This window comes from Triplophysa dalaica, chromosome 12, assembly GCF_015846415.1.
Source record: "Triplophysa dalaica isolate WHDGS20190420 chromosome 12, ASM1584641v1, whole genome shotgun sequence".
Classification (NCBI taxonomy): domain Eukaryota; kingdom Metazoa; phylum Chordata; class Actinopteri; order Cypriniformes; family Nemacheilidae; genus Triplophysa; species Triplophysa dalaica.
The window spans coordinates 5,470,730-5,488,123 of record NC_079553.1 but is presented as its reverse complement, the minus strand read 5'-3'; the positions used below and the strand labels follow the sequence as shown (position 1 = coordinate 5,488,123).

General features: G+C 37.1%; 2 protein-coding genes across 4 annotated transcripts; one reads left to right on the top strand and one right to left on the bottom strand.

The window, feature by feature from the left end:
* Nucleotides 1-863: 863 nt before the first annotated feature.
* rhbg (Rh family B glycoprotein) lies at nucleotides 864-10,551 on the bottom strand. 2 transcript variants are annotated; one of them, XM_056762728.1, is made up of 11 exons: nucleotides 10,462-10,551; nucleotides 5,666-5,931; nucleotides 4,305-4,491; nucleotides 3,113-3,263; nucleotides 2,603-2,750; nucleotides 2,318-2,484; nucleotides 1,949-2,086; nucleotides 1,709-1,842; nucleotides 1,362-1,483; nucleotides 1,178-1,251; nucleotides 864-1,081 (listed from the first exon to the last, which is right to left on the bottom strand). In XM_056762728.1, the coding sequence occupies exons 2-11, from the start codon at nucleotides 5,850-5,852 to the stop codon at nucleotides 1,004-1,006; spliced, it is 1,386 nt and encodes a 461-aa protein (XP_056618706.1). In that variant the 5' UTR covers nucleotides 5,853-5,931; nucleotides 10,462-10,551; the 3' UTR covers nucleotides 864-1,003. The 2 variants fall into 2 exon arrangements, with proteins under 2 accessions (XP_056618706.1, XP_056618705.1); XM_056762727.1 differs by lacking the exon at nucleotides 10,462-10,551 and adding an exon at nucleotides 6,002-6,021.
* Nucleotides 10,552-11,132: 581 nt separating this feature from the next.
* Nucleotides 11,133-17,391, top strand: hapln2 (hyaluronan and proteoglycan link protein 2). Of its 2 annotated transcripts, XM_056762997.1 has the most exons (7): nucleotides 11,133-11,223; nucleotides 11,446-11,512; nucleotides 14,812-14,923; nucleotides 15,037-15,396; nucleotides 15,649-15,765; nucleotides 15,985-16,167; nucleotides 16,911-17,391. In XM_056762997.1, exons 3-7 carry the CDS (start codon nucleotides 14,842-14,844, stop codon nucleotides 17,186-17,188), a joined length of 1,020 nt encoding a protein of 339 aa, XP_056618975.1. In that variant the 5' UTR covers nucleotides 11,133-11,223; nucleotides 11,446-11,512; nucleotides 14,812-14,841; the 3' UTR covers nucleotides 17,189-17,391. The 2 variants fall into 2 exon arrangements, with proteins under 2 accessions (XP_056618975.1, XP_056618974.1); XM_056762996.1 differs by lacking the exons at nucleotides 11,133-11,223; nucleotides 11,446-11,512 and having other exon boundaries at nucleotides 13,659-14,923.
* The last annotated feature ends 3 nt before the right edge of the window (nucleotides 17,392-17,394 follow it).

Below are 17,394 nucleotides of genomic sequence, written 5' to 3'. Positions count from 1 at the left end.
AAAAAACTAAGAAACGTTAACATCTACAATCTGTGTTGCCTTGTACTAAAAGGGCTAGTTCATCCAAGTCATGTTAACGGTTGCTGAGGCTGTCAGTAACTTTCATTATGTCTAAACATCTCTTCTGGGTTTGTGATCATGTGAATAAATGAAATACTGCCTTGAGTTTAGTCTTAGTTCCTTTAATAAAATTAATATTGTGTTAGCAAATAGCAAAATATGAATTTGGATAGAGGTAATCAACTGGAGCATGTTTTTGTCATTCAGACAGGTATTGAATTTTAATTTGCTTAACTGTTAACTCTGAAAGTATATAAAAAATACAACATAACAACCAATACATAGGCAATTCTACCTACAATTTATACATTTGAAAAATGTAAATAGAAACAAATAATCTAATCTAACATGTCCAATTAATTTTAGATTCAGCTAACATTTTAAAGATTTTATGATTACCACGTTTTTGTGACAACTTTTAATACTTGCTCCAATTTGATTGACACTGAACCTCATTATTGAGATATTAACGAGTACTATAATGCACTATACGTTAATTTAATAATTGGAAAACAAAGTCATATTGATGCATTAATTTGTGTTATTCACATGTCTTCACATTGTTCTCCTGTCATTTTTGGTCTTGGTGCAGCTGACTTCAAGCGGGAGGCACTTCCTAAATCTGTGTCAGCAACAGCCAACATCCGGTTTTAGTAGCTACTGCCACTTCTTTGTACCAGCAGATGATTTCTGCTGAGCCCCTTCACCAGTTGTTTCTCGCAGCTATCAGAAACCCTTATCTGGTTTTCAGCCTGGAAAGGACTTTCCGTCGATTTTCTAACAACAAATAATGCTAATAACAATAATGGAACAAATTTTGTGGGTTTATTTAAAGAGCATCAGAAAAATAAATCGCACCTGCAGAGAACATTACAGTTAACAGAATTTTTAATACATGTATAATATCATGAAACAACACCAAAAGAACAAGAAAACTGGTAATTTAGTTGTTCAGTTTTTCAACTTCGTTTTGTGTGGCAACCTCGGTGAGCTCAGTGTGATCTTCCTCCTCGCCCGGTAACTGAAACAAACAGATTTCATTACAGCATAAACCAAAACATAGCGTTAATTAAATACAGATATAAAAAATTTAATGAAAGCGTTTTGAAGTGTTTACCTCCCAGTAAAGACCATCCTCAAAGCAGTGAGTATCCTTAGGAGCACCGTAGATTGGCAGCTTTAGAATTAATCCTAAGGAGTGCACACATATTGTTAGACATTTTTGGACTGCACAAATCACAATTCACTGCACACAAGCTAATAAAGGCATGTCATAAGCATACACACAACTGAACACCCACCTGTAAGAAGACCACCAAACAGAGCCATTCCGAGTGTGATAGCCAGGGAGAGAGCCTGCATGCCACCCTGATATGAAGCGCTCCAACTAGCAGATTCACTTTCAGAAAACACTTTTTTAAATCTGTGTAAGAAGATGGCAACCAATAAGTGTCTGCCCTGACAAAGAATACTTTACATGATAAAGTTTTTTGTATAATAACATTTACTCCACACTATCCATGTTAGACTTAATTTAATTACAAACACTATTAGGTGTTACAGATTTGTTTGATGATGAAATCATACATTATCATCATCATCATCATAAACCATTATCTAAATATTCACAAAGAGATACAGTACTGACCCATCTCCATAAACTTCCTTGGATCCCAGGCAAGCAGTGACAGCACCCACCACAGCTCCCAGAACTCCTGGCATTCCATGCAGGTTATGAACACCACAAGTGTCCTGGATCTTTAGCTTCTTCTCCAAAATCGGCTGGCAGAGTATGAAAAACCACATGAGACTGTGGCTTATGTATGTTTACAGTTGTGTGTCACAGCTTTGTGGCTGAATTGTAGGTACGCGACTGTGGGCAACTAACCGTGAGGTATTTGTATCCCAGAACTGAAATCGTTCCAGCCAGGAATCCCACGATCATAGAGCCAACTGGAGTCAGCATCATCTCGCCAGCTGTTCCAACAGCAACACCACCTGCCAGAGCAGCATTCTGGATGTGCACCTGAAAAACACATGACCAAGTTTAACTGAAGCATTTTATAAAGCCTGAGAGCAAAGAATGGAAAAGTTCCTGGAACTATACTGGTACAGCATGGTCATGGGTTCAGTTGCAAATTATAAACTTTATCCCTTAAATGCGCCAAAAGTGGCTTTGGGAAATGGAAACCTGTCCTTCAAACAGTGCATAAGGTTTTAAAGTAATTTCATAGTAAAACCAGAAGGGGGTGCTCACCATGTCCAATTTGCCATCATGGCTGAGTAGGGAAGAGAAAGCGAATGTCGCCAGTGTGCAGGAAGCCAGAGAGTAATAGGTGTTCATGGCAGTTCTGTGCTGGGGATCCCCATATCTTGTAACGGCTGAGTTGAAGCTGGGCCAGTACATCCACAGATAGATGGTACCTGAACACAATAGAGAAAAGTGCAATGTGACAGTTAGACAAATGAAAAGCAACAGTTTGGTTAACCACAAGTCAAAATCTTTACTTGTATAAGTAAGTAAAATATTTAAGTGACTCACCGATCATTGCAAAGAGGTCAGAGTGGTAGACAGATGAGTTTCTGTGTTTGCTCTTTTCCAAGGTTGGCCTGTACAGAACACGGGACACCACTAGGCCAAAGTATGCGCCGAATGTATGGATGGTCATAGAACCTCCAGCATCATTAGCCTATAGATATTATTTTACATTTACCTGTTATAACAACACCTATTAAATGTAAATCAGTTAATTAGCTTTCTCTGTGGATATTCAAATATAATTTATCTAACTAGTAAAGATTAACGCAATTTATGATCAAGACTGACTTTTAACCGCTTTATAAATACAGATTAAGAGAATATGGAGAAAAGGAATCAAATTATACAAAATATACTATCAAGGCACATTCTGTTAATCAGCATATGTCATACTTATGCATTTGCCAAAGCTTTCCAGTGTTTGGAAAATTAATATGTTGAAGAAATGTGAAACCGGATTTGAATATTCCAATAAAGAATTTCTCTATCCAATAAGATACCAAGGACACTCACCCCAAGGAGAGAGAGTAGGATGAACTCATTGACAGCGAACAATGTCACTTCGAAAACGGCCATAACAAGCAGTTGCACAGGACTGGTCTTTCCCAAAAGGGCCCCGAAAGAGATCAGCACTGACCCAGTGCAGAAGTCTGCATTAATCATACTGCAAAAAAAACATCTTTGCGGTCAGTAAATGTAATTATGATGCGGTATACTGTAGACTGTACACTATAGTCAGCTGTTACACGTAGAATCCACTTGGTGGTGCTGCTCGGCTGTAAATCCAATTAAAGAACACAGCTGCAGCAAATGTGTGGCTGGGTTGGTTACATTTCAGGGCTCCAGACTAACTTGTTTTAGTAGGAGCACTGTAGGCCCTGACTGAAAATTTTAAAAGTGAAACCAAAAAATTAGGGCCACACCTTAAATCAGCCTGCAACGCATTTATTCACATTTTCCCCCAAAATAACTGTATTACTGATATACTGACAATTAAGTTACTTGATGACAGCAGATTTGGTTCTGCTTATTTAAAAACAGGCAGAGTCTACAGAGAAGCTTTATTATTGATTGGTGCTAAAAAAAGAGACTGTAACCAAATTCATTTGAACCAACAGAAATTGTGCTTGTCAAAAATTATATATTTAATTGTTTACAGTGTTACACATTAAAGCAAAATGAAAGGCCTTGTGTTATGTTCTCACGGTGATTTAATTGTGTATTAAGGACACTTTTTCTCTTGTTTACACAACACATGTAAATGTACTGTAAAATAAACTTAACAAGAGCCTTCATCTGCCATTCGTCCTAGCTGTGAACGGATTTGAAATGATCCAGCGCTGTCTCAAGTAATCCACAGATAAATGACGTTTCCCCATTTGCGGGAAACATCATGTGAGTAAGCCGCGCACTGGCGCACAGTTGACTGGGCTCGCACTGTTCTAGCCTTTCACATAAAATAACAACTAGAAGAATTTCCAAATTTGCAGGTCGCACATGCGCGAGTATTACTGGGCTGTTTCGAAAACTGGTCGCATTTAGTCGCAGTCTGGAGCCCTGCTTTTTCAGTAGTTTTGAAAACACTGTATATCTATGCACAGTAGCATTGCTCTTTTTTTTTGTGCTCAAAGAAAACATCAACTACTGGTCTTCAGAACCCTAAAATGAACTTAAATGAAATCTGCTATGTGCGATTTGACTTTACCTTTCCACACCAACATGGATCTTGCCGTGATGCATGCCATGGAAAAAGCCCTGCATAAGAGTGGCCCACTGTAGGGAAAAGGCTGCGATGAGGAAGTTAAATCCCACACTGCTGAATCCATAACGCTGCAGAAATGTCATCAGAAAACCGAAGCCCACAAAGATCATCACATGCACATCCTGGAAACCTAAGACAAACAGTTTAAGTTATTTTTCCATTATCTTCTTTATCATTCCGATAGATTTAATATCATTGATAATAATTTCATAAAGTGTAATTTATCATTGATGTGAGTCTGTGCAGTCACATGTAAAAGCTTGAAAGGGGTATATAGTTACAGCGTTTATAGGTGCTATCACAGCAGCCAAATAAAATCGCTCTATGAGCACACTGAACCTGACATTAACCCTTGTGTGCTTCTTTGTGTAGACTCATTCATTCAGCTATTTCACTTCTTTTCACACAATTATACTGTTGCCAGGCAACTGGCCATTGACCCGGGCACCAATGAGGATGGCACAGCCCCAGTGGGCATGCTGGCCCACATACCTCGTACACTCTTCATTGGCAACTCATAAACTGTTTCTCCAAGTTTTTCCTCTAAGTTTGTCATGCCATTGAGATGCCGAAATAAATGTTGATTTAAAATAGTAAAAATATTTATTTATTGTATTTGAGTATGCTTAAAGCATTCAAAAATGTGTGCAGTCCATTGAGCAGTGAAACTTCAAACTTAATGTGACCACTCCCTGTCATCTCCCTCAACTCATTCTCTATTTCCTATAGTGAAGATCAGAAATATGGAAAGCTAAATCTTCACTTAAGCAACAAATCAAATTCCTGCTAAAGAAGGATTATTGTCTTTATAAAGTTTTCGAAGAGTCTTTTTGACAGTTTATTTAATTCAGCTTCCTTTTTTTACTCTAAGGTGTGTACTGTGTTTATAATACAGGCACAATATGCAATAAAAAACGTGACTCGGGTGAGGCCGCCACTTAAGGTAAAACCTCTTTCCAAACAAGTGTAAAAATTGCACAGATAACGTTGAAATACTGGTTATAAACTTGGCAATGGAGAATGGTCTGAAAATGTTTACAAAGATATTGCATTTCACAGGTCTAAAACCTCAGAAACACAGAAATGTCTCAGCCCATTTTACGCAGAGCTTGCACAGGTGTTGGTTGAATAGGTGCACACCTTGAAACTTTAGTGGTGAGTGCTTGTTTTCCTTGTTAAAATAAAGACAGGCACAAAACCATCATCTAAAATGTATAGGACAATTAAAAAAAGAATTTCTAAATATGCCCACATTCCCTTCAATGTTACTCTACATGCACTTCTCCTGTTCCTGTTTTACTTACTGGGATAGCGATAGTAGAATTCATTCTTATACTCATGCGCACTATGGGTTCCATTTTCATTCCACTTCTTGGCATCTGTGTCATGGTTATACTCCACCAGTGCTCCAAAGAGAATAATGAGAATGACCTCCAAGATGATGCACAACAGAGGCAGTCGTAGCCTCATGTTAGTGGAAGAGTCAGTCATGGTGATTCCTTTCTCAGTTTCCTTTGCTCACCCTCTATCCCCTTCACTCTTCTGGAGCGTGGAACAGCGTCTGATGGGTCTGGCAGAGTGCAAGAGAACATCAGCTGATACAAGTCTTTTTATTGTTAGTTTAGCTTCTAGTGACCCACCTTCTCTGAAGTCTACTGATTCGCAGCAATTCTTTACTCCGCCCTCACCTTGTTTGAAATGAGGTGTACAAAGAATGTTTGTAACACTTAGGCCATTAAGGGTATTTAGGCCAAAACTGTGTAGCAATAATGTAACAAGGAAGTAAACATAAAAGATGAAAGTGGATAGAAGTAAAGTGAATTGGAAAGTTCAAAATACAGTAATGACAACATTAACAACAGTTCAGAATTTCTATCAGAGACATATTTTTGTGGGTAGGTGTAAATGTGTTTAATATCATATATATTTTTATATAAAAAAATGTTTTAGTTCGTATATAAGGAGGAAGTGGGTACGGTAAGTGCATTAAGGACTAAAAATTGTCACTGCTCCGTAAAATTTGCCGATGTGGGCTGTAAACACGCAACACGAAGGCGGATTGCCTCTGTCGTAGGTGTGTCTTTTTCATACTTGGAGATAGTGGTTTATGTTTAATACACAGGTACAACTGTTAAAAATGTACAGAACCAAGCACAATTAAACAAAATAAGTAAGTACTGATTGATGGCCAGCTTACGCTTTTCTCGTCCAGAAGTTTAAGTCTAATAAAACATTACAAATATATTTGCATACAACCTCATGATACAAACAAATGTCAATAAATAGAGTTTTAAATCGATGACCTATATTGTGTTTTTGTGAGTTCATATAAACAATTCATTAAACATGGTTAAAGCAATACTGGAAACATCAGAAACACTGCTGAAACATTGCTGAATTCACAATCTATTGGCTGGTTTCATGTTTCTACAGTCAGAGGAATCCCACAATAGGAAACCACTAATCCGGCTCTTCATCAAACAAGAGCAATTTAGAGAAAGAAGATAAAGAAAGCAGGTAAATCCCTCTTTGCACTCTTTAAAATATAACAGGGGGATAATAAGTGCACGCTTCATACCATGGACAAACAAATTTTTTGCAAAATACTTACAGTTATGCAAGAACCTTTGCCAATAACCTGAGGGTAAAATATGAAATGCACTGATGGAGATATGCAAAGTGATTAATCAGACAAGATACCTGACTTATGCAACAAGTCAATGAGGCACTTTGGGAGATAATGTCCACAGCCTTGAGTGTGCCATTTGCGAAGCAATATACAATCGTCCATCATGCTTAAAAATTCCCTTTACTCACAACTATTTGTAATATATAGCACAGCTGCTTAAGTCATAGACTACATATTCTGACAAACATAATACAAAACACTATCACTTAGAAGGAGCTACTTAGGCACAGCTTTAGTGAAGTAGATTTTGAACGAACCCTGAAGCTAATTCCTCAAGTATCAGTCTTTGGTTGAAATTGACGGGTTGAAACCTTTGATCTATGCATCTGTGTGTGTGTCTTTGATAAAAGATTCAAACTACTGTATAAGAATACCTGAAGAGCACCAGATTGCCAAATGCTTGCTTCTGTTTGTACATAAGCCCTGTCTACGTTAACACCCTTGCTAACTCTATCACTCTTGTCTTTCATAATGAACCCTTCTGACAAATAGTAAGGATTTGGGAAATTTTGAGCACTAATACATTTATTCATACAGATGTTTCAGCCCAATGAATTTGAATAGAGAAATTTAGAGAAAATTACAAGAGTAGTTTTAACAGTACAACACTCTCTGTGTGAACCAGTGAAATGTACATCACAGGGCAATTCAAGCTACAGGAGAAATCAAGTCAAACCTGACTCTTACCACTGCTTCGGGTGCAAACGGCTTGAACAAAATGGAAGAATGAGGGTTGAAAGAGATGTCTCTGAACTTGGTGGTAAATGCCTGTAGCTAAATCTGTATAAGAGATAAAGTCACTTCTATGAGATCTCCTTATCATTAAAAAATCTAGTGGCAAGAGGGCTCTTTAGAAGGATCTTGAGATCTTATATACTGGAATTCCTTTACGTGCAGCTACAGGTCCAAGCAAAACCCCATCCATCCAAATATATTGAACAGGGGTGAAAACAGTTAACTTGTCATTTGGGCACGTAGTGCATCTTTAACTGACATTTATTAATGATACATCCAGGGTTTTTCCTGGCTCAAAATTAGGCGGAGGTGCTGCGTGTAGGCCTACAGTCCCATCAAGTGCCTTAAAAAAGCACTTAAATTAAAAGTTCTACAAAAAAATATGAAAATGACAACTAATAAGTTATATAAAGCATTACATTTATTTAATCAAACGGAAAAGTTGAACATTTTAATAGAAGCCTTTTATGCATTTCAACTTACTTTTTAGCCCATAATTAACCAGTCTAAGTAAATGAGCAGAGCTCATTCACACCATACGTTCTCTTTTAGTGCACTGAGCTTTGAATGATTCAATGATCTCTTACATTCTGTTTAAACGAATTGGTTCAAAGGAGTCATTAGTTTGCGAGTCGTTCTGATTGCAATGGCGTTCATACTGGCGAACTCACTGTGTACCCCAATGACTCCCATAGTAGGAAAAATGGCCTATTTTTTTTTTGTTCTGTTTTACACAAAAGAAGACATTTGGAAGATTGTATTTTTCTGCTATGGGAGTCAATGGGAGGCATTTGGAAGTCAAACTTTTTTTATTAAAAACCTCCTGAGATGTGACTGCACAGTGCTTTTCACACTTGAAATCGTTAACCCTGGGTTATTCTAAACCCCAGGTAAACAGAATCCTGGGTTATCTGTTGCACGTTTCATACTGCTTATAATTTACAAGGGGTTAAGAGATAACCCTGGGTATTCATATCCTGACAATTGACACTGTACATCACTAAATCCGTGGTTAACGTTCTTGTTTGCATATTTGCAGTGTCATGATTGGATAAATACTCCAGCGACAAACTGACGGAGTAAAAATCGGAGAAAATAATGACGTCTCACAAATCTTTTTTGGACGTTTTTAGCCCCCCAAGACCTTACTTACTCAAATAAATAAAAACTCAAAGGATTGTTTACACAGCACATGGAGTTTCTGTGACTGTACACAGCTTGTGAAATGAGGTAAGCGCTGTTCAGTTTTTGATTGGGTGTCCGTTGCTACGGTAGTATCATCAGTGTTGGGTAAGTTACTCTGAAAAAGTAATTAATTACTAGTAACTCATTACATATTCAATAGTGTAATTAGATTACTGTCCAAATTACTCTATCCAAAAAGTATTTAGTTACTCATTACTAATTATTTTCTATAAGCTACATCAACCTTGATTTGTTAAGTGATTTAAGGATAGACATGAAACGACTTTTTTAATTCATTCAAATAAATAATATTATTAACTGACCAAAGTATTACAAATGTGAGAATAATACATTTTACAGATTTTAAAGTAAGACTTTGAATTTTGATGTCAATTACACTATTGCACACGCATATATTTCACAAAGTATTTAGTTTAAGTACATCACAAGTAACTGTAATTAAATTACAGAAAACATGTGAGTAATCCCTTACTTTACTTCTTCAAGGGAAAAGTAATTAAAATACAGTAACTAATTACTTAGTTACACCCAACACTGAGTATCATTCCACCGCAGCTTCGATACACACTGCACACGTTTGGCACCGCAATGCAGTGTTTACCCTGCAAAAGTAAAGTAAAAAAAACCCAAGTAAAATAACCCCGCTTCAAATTTACAAGTGGGAAATGTTTGTTTACCCGGGGTTAAGAATGAAATATAACCCTGGGTTAAGTGCAGTGTGAAAAGCCATTGTCATTGAAGCATTACCCACCCCACCCCGCCCAAACACTCCAGAGTACAGGAAACAAGGACATGTTAACTTTACAAATGTACAGTAAGCTAACTACCGGACTACTAAAAGAGACGAAACACCATCCTGGGACACTTTTTAGGTTTACAGTAAATGCATTTAGCATAACACTTAAATATAAATGCTTATTAAATTTTATGCAGTATGTATCATTTACATATGAGGGTATTGATTACAGTATATGGTTATACATATTACATACCTGAACTAACAGTAAAGGGCCATTAATTGTTTTCTTCAAATAGGTCTAATGATGGGAGGATCTGACGAGGTTGACGATGGGGGAGGGGTGATATAGACAGAATAAAAACGAACTTAAACATACAACAAATTTAAGTAAAAAGCATATCTCATTTTCTTATTTTATAACAGCCAGCCTACGTGTAACGTTACCTTGATGTGTGTGTGATTTGGTATGGTTCATATAAAATCAGCTTCGTCTGTTTAACGACAGCATTACTGAGGTAAAAGTTGTGTTTAATGAAGATCCAACGCCATTTAACTTTTTAGTTATCTAAACAGAGTCTTTGAAATTTGGTGACTCCAATAGATAAACTTACAATAATTTTAAAACTCAATGATAAACCCAAGGATGAAAGTAAATGTACTGTATACCGTATGCGCCCCTTATATGTGATTTGTGAGGTAATTTATTATAAATCCGTGGTTTTATACATTACCTGAACTGACATAAAGGAGCCGTTTTGAATTTTCGTCAGATTGTGCTCGTGAGCGTGTATGTGGGGGAGGGGCGCGCGTCGCCGATCAAGAGTTCTTGAAAATTAAATTCATGAACTGTACCACAAGATAAATAAGGAGTGACGCAATGTAAAAAAATATTGGTTTATGTAATTATATGAATCATGTTTTATGCGATATTATTATGTATTTTTCCAGCTCGACAAGATTTTTTTTTAATCTCATTTGTTGAGTGCTCGGTCAATTGAATATAAATTTCAGGCATAAGTTTGGTTCCAAAATGAGATAACTCAAAAAATAGCAAAAAAGAATACAGCTAACTTACACAATAAAACACAATAAAAACATGATAACATAATAAAAAGCATTTAAAAAAAAAAAAAGTATCTAATTTTGCAAACTCTTCAGATATTGCTTAACATGCATGCAAACAATTGCTGTGAAATGTGGGGATTCAATCTTTGTAAGATAAAAAATTCAACGATCACTTTGAAGACGGGACATGGTGGGATGGAATAAAATGAGAAACATTGGTAGCATAAGCAGCTACAGGCGACGCCATGCAAGATCACAGAAGATAATAGCATGACAGGACCTGCATACATAACTTCAAGGTAGAAAGCAAAATGAGGGGAAGGTTAGAAGAAAATGAAAAACACAGAGAGCGCAATTTCTATTTAACACCATATACATGTCTGCAACTAGAATTTATCACAGCACCTTGTGCCTCCTCAATGAGCCACGTAAGTTTAAAAGAAAACTTATCAGAAATGTTTACAGATAAGCAAACCCCCCTTCTACTATACTAGTATTGCAATAAATTAAGGGTCGGTTGATGGCAGGGATAGTTAATTTAATACAAAATTTAGGGTATTATAATTAAAGTGAGAGTTCATGTTCAGTAGAAGACAAAATAGACATGACTTGTTTATCGTTGATGATTGTTTATTCTCATTTTCCCACAGATGTTCAGTTCTGGCTTGGTCAATGAGTGCATTCCCTCTAAATCAACATTGCATCTGGGAGCAATAGGTGAACAAACATTGATTTATGAGTAAGATTCCATTCGTGTGTGAGACAAAGCGAGCAAGAGATATCTCTCACCGCGTGACTGTCACGTTGAAGTGCACATGCCTCAAAAAAATCTCAAAAAATGTCAGCCATCAGCGATTTAAAAAAAAACAGAGTGACATTTGGGAGATGATTTTACCTACAACATCTTTGGGAGAAAAAAGATGAACAGTTACTTTATAAAAATGATCAAATTACAGTACTGCTTCTTAACCGAAAATGGTTAAAACCGAACAAAAAAAAATGTTTGTTTGAGTGGCTGATTGAGCCAGACATAACGTTGTCACAACCTATGGCGTGTTATCTCTCAGTGTCAGTGATTTTATCTTAGAACATAAGGTGAACAAAATAACTAAAACTGCTTTTCTGTGAAATCCCTGTTGTGGAAGCATTATAACCAAGCACAACATTTCAGCATGTTCAGGGCAACATATCAGGGCCCGTCATGGCATATTGGCCTGGTAAAACCTGAAAAGGTGTGATCACACACTTAAGACTTTGCATGCGAATGAACGGCAACAAAACTTTATCTGATCAGTAGAAACACCGCCAATCTACTAACAGAATCTCAGACTCCTGGCAGACAATGATCATATGACTAGAAGAGAAAGAAACAGCTATTCATTTAAGGAATGTGTGGACTGTGGAGATATCTTGTCTTATCAGTCAGCTTTCAGCAGGAATAGCAAATTCACATGAGTAGCTCAGAGATTATGTATTTTTGAATTCAAATCCCGGAAACTAGTATAAGCATGTTAGGACTTCCGGTTCAATCGCCCCAAAGTCAATGGGTGTTTCGAATTGGTTTTTGGTAAATTGACCGAAATAAGGTCTGACGTCCACATAACCTCTAAACATTTTCACGTTTTATTCTATGACATAAAACACAACAATTATAAACCTCTTGGGATTTTTCTTAAAAGCGGCGGTTGCTAACCAGGTGCTAAAAGCGACTACTTCCTTGCGACTTCATCGCGCATGAAAGCTCACAAATACGGCAACCTGGGCACACATCTCTTAAAACATGGATGCGGATTCATTCACGCAGTAATAACTTACAAGGGAACACATTTTTAATAAAGTTCGGAGGCATTTGATATCGAGCGACCTTAAGTGTAGTCTGTTTAGCATAGTGTTAGCTTTTTAGTTCTGTCGATTGTATTCGGCTTCAAAGATAACAAATGTTGTGTTAATTTGTAAAGATTATCTTGATAGTCAAAACGTGTAAACATCATAAACCTTTAGCTTATTATCTTCCAAAAGTCTATGGGGAAAATGCATAGGCCGTCAGTTGAGGGAACCAGCGTGGCCCTTACTTCCGGGTTAGCCTACAAAAATACTTAATTTCTGAGGAACTGGAATGCAAAGAGAATGGATTTTTTTCTTGACAACACTTGGAAACCTGTCCTAAGAAATTGCTTTCGGGAGTTGACCATGTAATTTAAACTTGCTCCGCAATCAACCATTCAGATGGTTGACAAAACCACATGCACATGCATTAAAAGACTCTTTTTTCTCAAGCCACACAAAAACAATTGGTAAAAATGATTAAAAAGATAGCTCAGTTGGAAGAGCATTAGTGGCATAAAGGTAATGGGTTCAATGCTCTGAAAAAACATACTGATAAAACATATACATGTAATGGAAACGGCACAATTATTCCGATTTTGCACCTTTTCAGCATTTATCAAGTATTTAAATCTGTTTGACTTTAGTTTGACCCCAAATAGAATGAACCTGTTCTACAGTGTGTCACATGTACACATTGTCAAACTTCATGTTGGGTAACCTGTAATGATTTTGGACAGGACAGATCCTCATATAGATACTTGATTGATGATGGGTATTGACAAAGTCAATTTATTGAAGTCATGCACTCGAGGGGCCATGTTTGAAATGCTTCCTTGCAGCTATTTCAGTTATAGCAAGACCGCAGTCCAATCAACTTGAATAGGGGAAGGCAAATATTTATATAATCACTGGCTTTATATATTTCATTGCTCTAATGAACACAAAAGAGGATGTTTTGAATTTTATTTTACATTGCCCGTGTAACAGTTTAATTATACATTTAAGTACAGAGTAATATATTTAGCAAGCATGTACTTACTCCAGGGTTAGAGGTTGGTTCAGGGTTAGTGACATGTAATTTATACGTAATTTATAATGAATACTGTAGTCAATACATGTAACATGTGCAACAAGGCCACCATAAAATAAAGTGTTTCCGAAGATTTTCTTGAACACACAGCAATGCAAAACAGATCAAACTTGTTTGATTGTCTATGTAGTACAGAACAGTTAAAGGGGTTGAAAGAGGGGGTGCTGAGCCACAAGAGTACAACAAGCCAGGGCTTGACAGTTAAGCAAAACTATATATTCGCTGGGCTGAGAATGTCATTTATCAAATACCGTCTCTTGTTCCTGATGGTCATGCATCATTAGTACTACACAACCTTGACTCGAACCCTATTCTCCCAGGGAGTAGGTTAACATAAAGTTAAAGCTCGAAACTTGGTATGTGTGTACATCATGTACGATCGTTCCTTTGTTTGGAGGGGTTTCAAGATGTCATTCATTTGATGACAAAAAGGGCCATTGATGGATCAGTACAATGCAAAGTACACTGACAAGCGCTTGAATTTCATTATCTCCTTTTCCTTCAAACTGCTTGTTTCCTTTTCGTGTTGTATGCTCACTGCAGTCCTATGGGGTGGCGTTGTGGGACTTTAGTGACAAAGCTGTCATTGTGCTCTCAGGTTAGAGAGAAAGAGATAAAAGCACAAACTTTGGCCCAATCTGCTACATTTTTTCTATTTTCTGTCCAATCTAAAAATGCGGAATGCGTCAACATGTAATGTCTACCTGGGACATCTTGGTAATGTGTGACATAAACAGGCAGCAACGACACATCTGTAGCTCATCTAATATTTAACAAAAGTAAACTTTTCACTGACAAAAATATGAAACTGTCTATAATCTGAGTGCAGGTTTTCTGTTTTAAGCATTCTTGATCCATCTTGCGCAGAGGAGAGTTGCTGAAATAAACAATGGGGATCTGTGTGAATCTCATTAACATCTGAAACAGAGAGCAGAAAAATCTCGATCACACATCTAACGCTTGTATACTGTAGCAACCAGAACACCTGCAACTTCAGATGAAAATAACCTTCACAGATTTTTGGGGATTTCCTTATTTTAAAATGTTAAATTGATTATACCAGGATTTTACTTTCCTCATAATCATCTTGTTCATTTAGGGGAAATACTATCCATTGCTGAATGCCATCATGAACTGTATAGCTGTTCTTGTGACATTAGTCTGGTGTTTCTCTTGGATCTATGCAAAACACCACCACTACCACAATCAAGGTAATTTCATTTTAGAATGCATTTTACAATAAAGACAATAACTCATTTTAATGATTTCCGCAAACAATAACAGCATACAATTAAATTACACAATGCTTTTACTGTTTTTTTAGAAAGCGACAAAGAACTGAAATACCTTCTGGAGCCTCCGGTATATGCCGAGGTCAGTGCTCGTCGTGGACACGTCGCCATTTTGCCATGTATGATGATGATCAAACCAGTGCACTACAGAGTGAAGTGGACTAAGATTGAACCCCTCAAAATGGGAGTGCAAAACATAGTGCTCATAACAAATGGACACGCAGATAAAAATTACGGCTCACTTGGGCCTCGAGCTTCTCTTCTGCGTGCACACAGCCTAGATGTTTCCCTTCGCCTTACCGACCTGGAGCTGGAGGATGATGGCAGCTATCAATGCGAACTAATCAATGGAATTGAGGATGAAAATGTCATCATCACTCTGAGAGTTGAAGGTACAGTCAGAACAACCTATCACAACAGATTTTTGAAGAATGACACAGAAACGCTCACTTGATTGAGTATTAGCTCACTGAGGTTTTCTTGTTATCTTTTCATCTTCTTATTGACAGCTTGATTTATGACTTTCAATATACTTAAAAGCCTCCGCCTTTAATCCACTTACCTAACTCATTTTTTAAATTCCAGATATTGCTTAACTCCAAATAATGTTTTAAAAGATTTCAAAGGCTCACAATTCATTTCAGGAGTTGTATTTCCTTACCAAAGCCAACATGGCCGGTACAGATTTACTTTCATTAACGCTCAAGAGGCTTGTGCTGAGCAGGATGCAACTCTTGCCACATACAAGCAGCTTTATCGGGGTAAGAATCTTATATTCATATTCACACCATTCATTTGATTTACGTTATTTTGGCAAATTTGATATTACGTGACCTTTCTTTAGGGTTTTTACCCGTAGGCATATTAATCAAACATTTATTTAATATTCAACGGCTGGGTCTTTGACATTGGTGTGAGGTGCTTTGTATAATTTCCTGTATTCATTTTGGAATACACTCATGTTTGATCCTGCACTGCAGCCTGGACTGAAGGGTTGGATTGGTGTAACGCCGGATGGCTGAGTGATGGAACTGTTCATTACCCAATTTTGCACCCGCGGCCGGCTTGTGGAGGTGGTCTCCTGCCAGGCATCCGGAGTTATGGGCCACGCCATAGAGAACAGGAACAGTTTGATGCTTTCTGCTTCACCTCTACCACTAAGGGTAAGTGAACATCGATTTTGTTGTGATTTTAATGGTGCTTATTTGGTTTAAGCATTTAATAGCTTTTACAAAAAAATAATTTTTGATGTAAAACAGATTACATTAAACTCACAATATTATTCTAAAGTTATTCTTCTATTCTTATGTTTACTGTACATACACTTAAGTTAAAACTTTATTGCAACTCGAATCTTTACTGCAAAAATGTTTATGTTTAAAACAAAGAGTCATTAGAAAGAAATGTTTGCTCTTTACCCCTATATCAATGAAACACTAAGTCAGTTCTGTTGTTTTTTGTTGTAAAAAGACACAGTGTTCAGTTACTTGAAATGTATCATGTTTGGAAGTAAAACATGACATTTACCTCTGAAACAGTTGGCTATAATTTACAAAAATCTAACAAACATTTGTTTAAAACAAGAACGTTTTCAGAATAGTTTTTTGCTTAACGCTGCTCTGTATTAAATTGATTTGTTTCAACTTTTTTTACAAGATTCAACAAGATTTTTTATGGTCCATTTGCCTCTATTAGTGTAGAAACATACCACGAGCCGTGATTCGAACATCTGCTCCGACAAAATTATTTTAAGTTATTACATGGATGTTAACTAATATTTTTAAGTTGAATTATCTAAAAGATTTAAGGCGACTAGGTAAATTTATTTAAATTAAAACAACAAATCATTTTTAAAGTGTGTAAATACCTTGATTGTGAGCAATCCATCTTTTTCTTACTCTTCCAGGCTCTGTGTTCTACATTCCAGGCCCATTGAATTTTGTAGAGGCAGAACATGCCTGCAGAAAAGAGGGTGCCGGTCTAGCGAGGGTTGGTCAGATCTATTCTTCTTGGAGGTTTCAGATGCTGGACCGCTGTGATGGAGGCTGGTTGCAAGATGGCAGTGTACGGTTTCCCATCATAAACCCAAGGGAACGTTGTGGGGGGGTTAAAGAACCGGGCATTCGCAGCTTTGGCTATCCCAGCAAATCTTCCCGCCTTTATGGGGTTTACTGCTACAGGTAACTGCTGCAAGCTTTTCCACCAGCAGGGTACTGTATACTGGCTTACTGCTACGTTTTAGATTTACTGTCCATCATCTCTGCAGAACATAACATTATGGGGCACATTACGGACACACAGCCCTTCTACACTGCATTCAGTATTGTCTTGGGATACATTAACAGCAGTAGAATGCGAGTTGCATTTAAGCAGAAAATATTCTTGGAAAA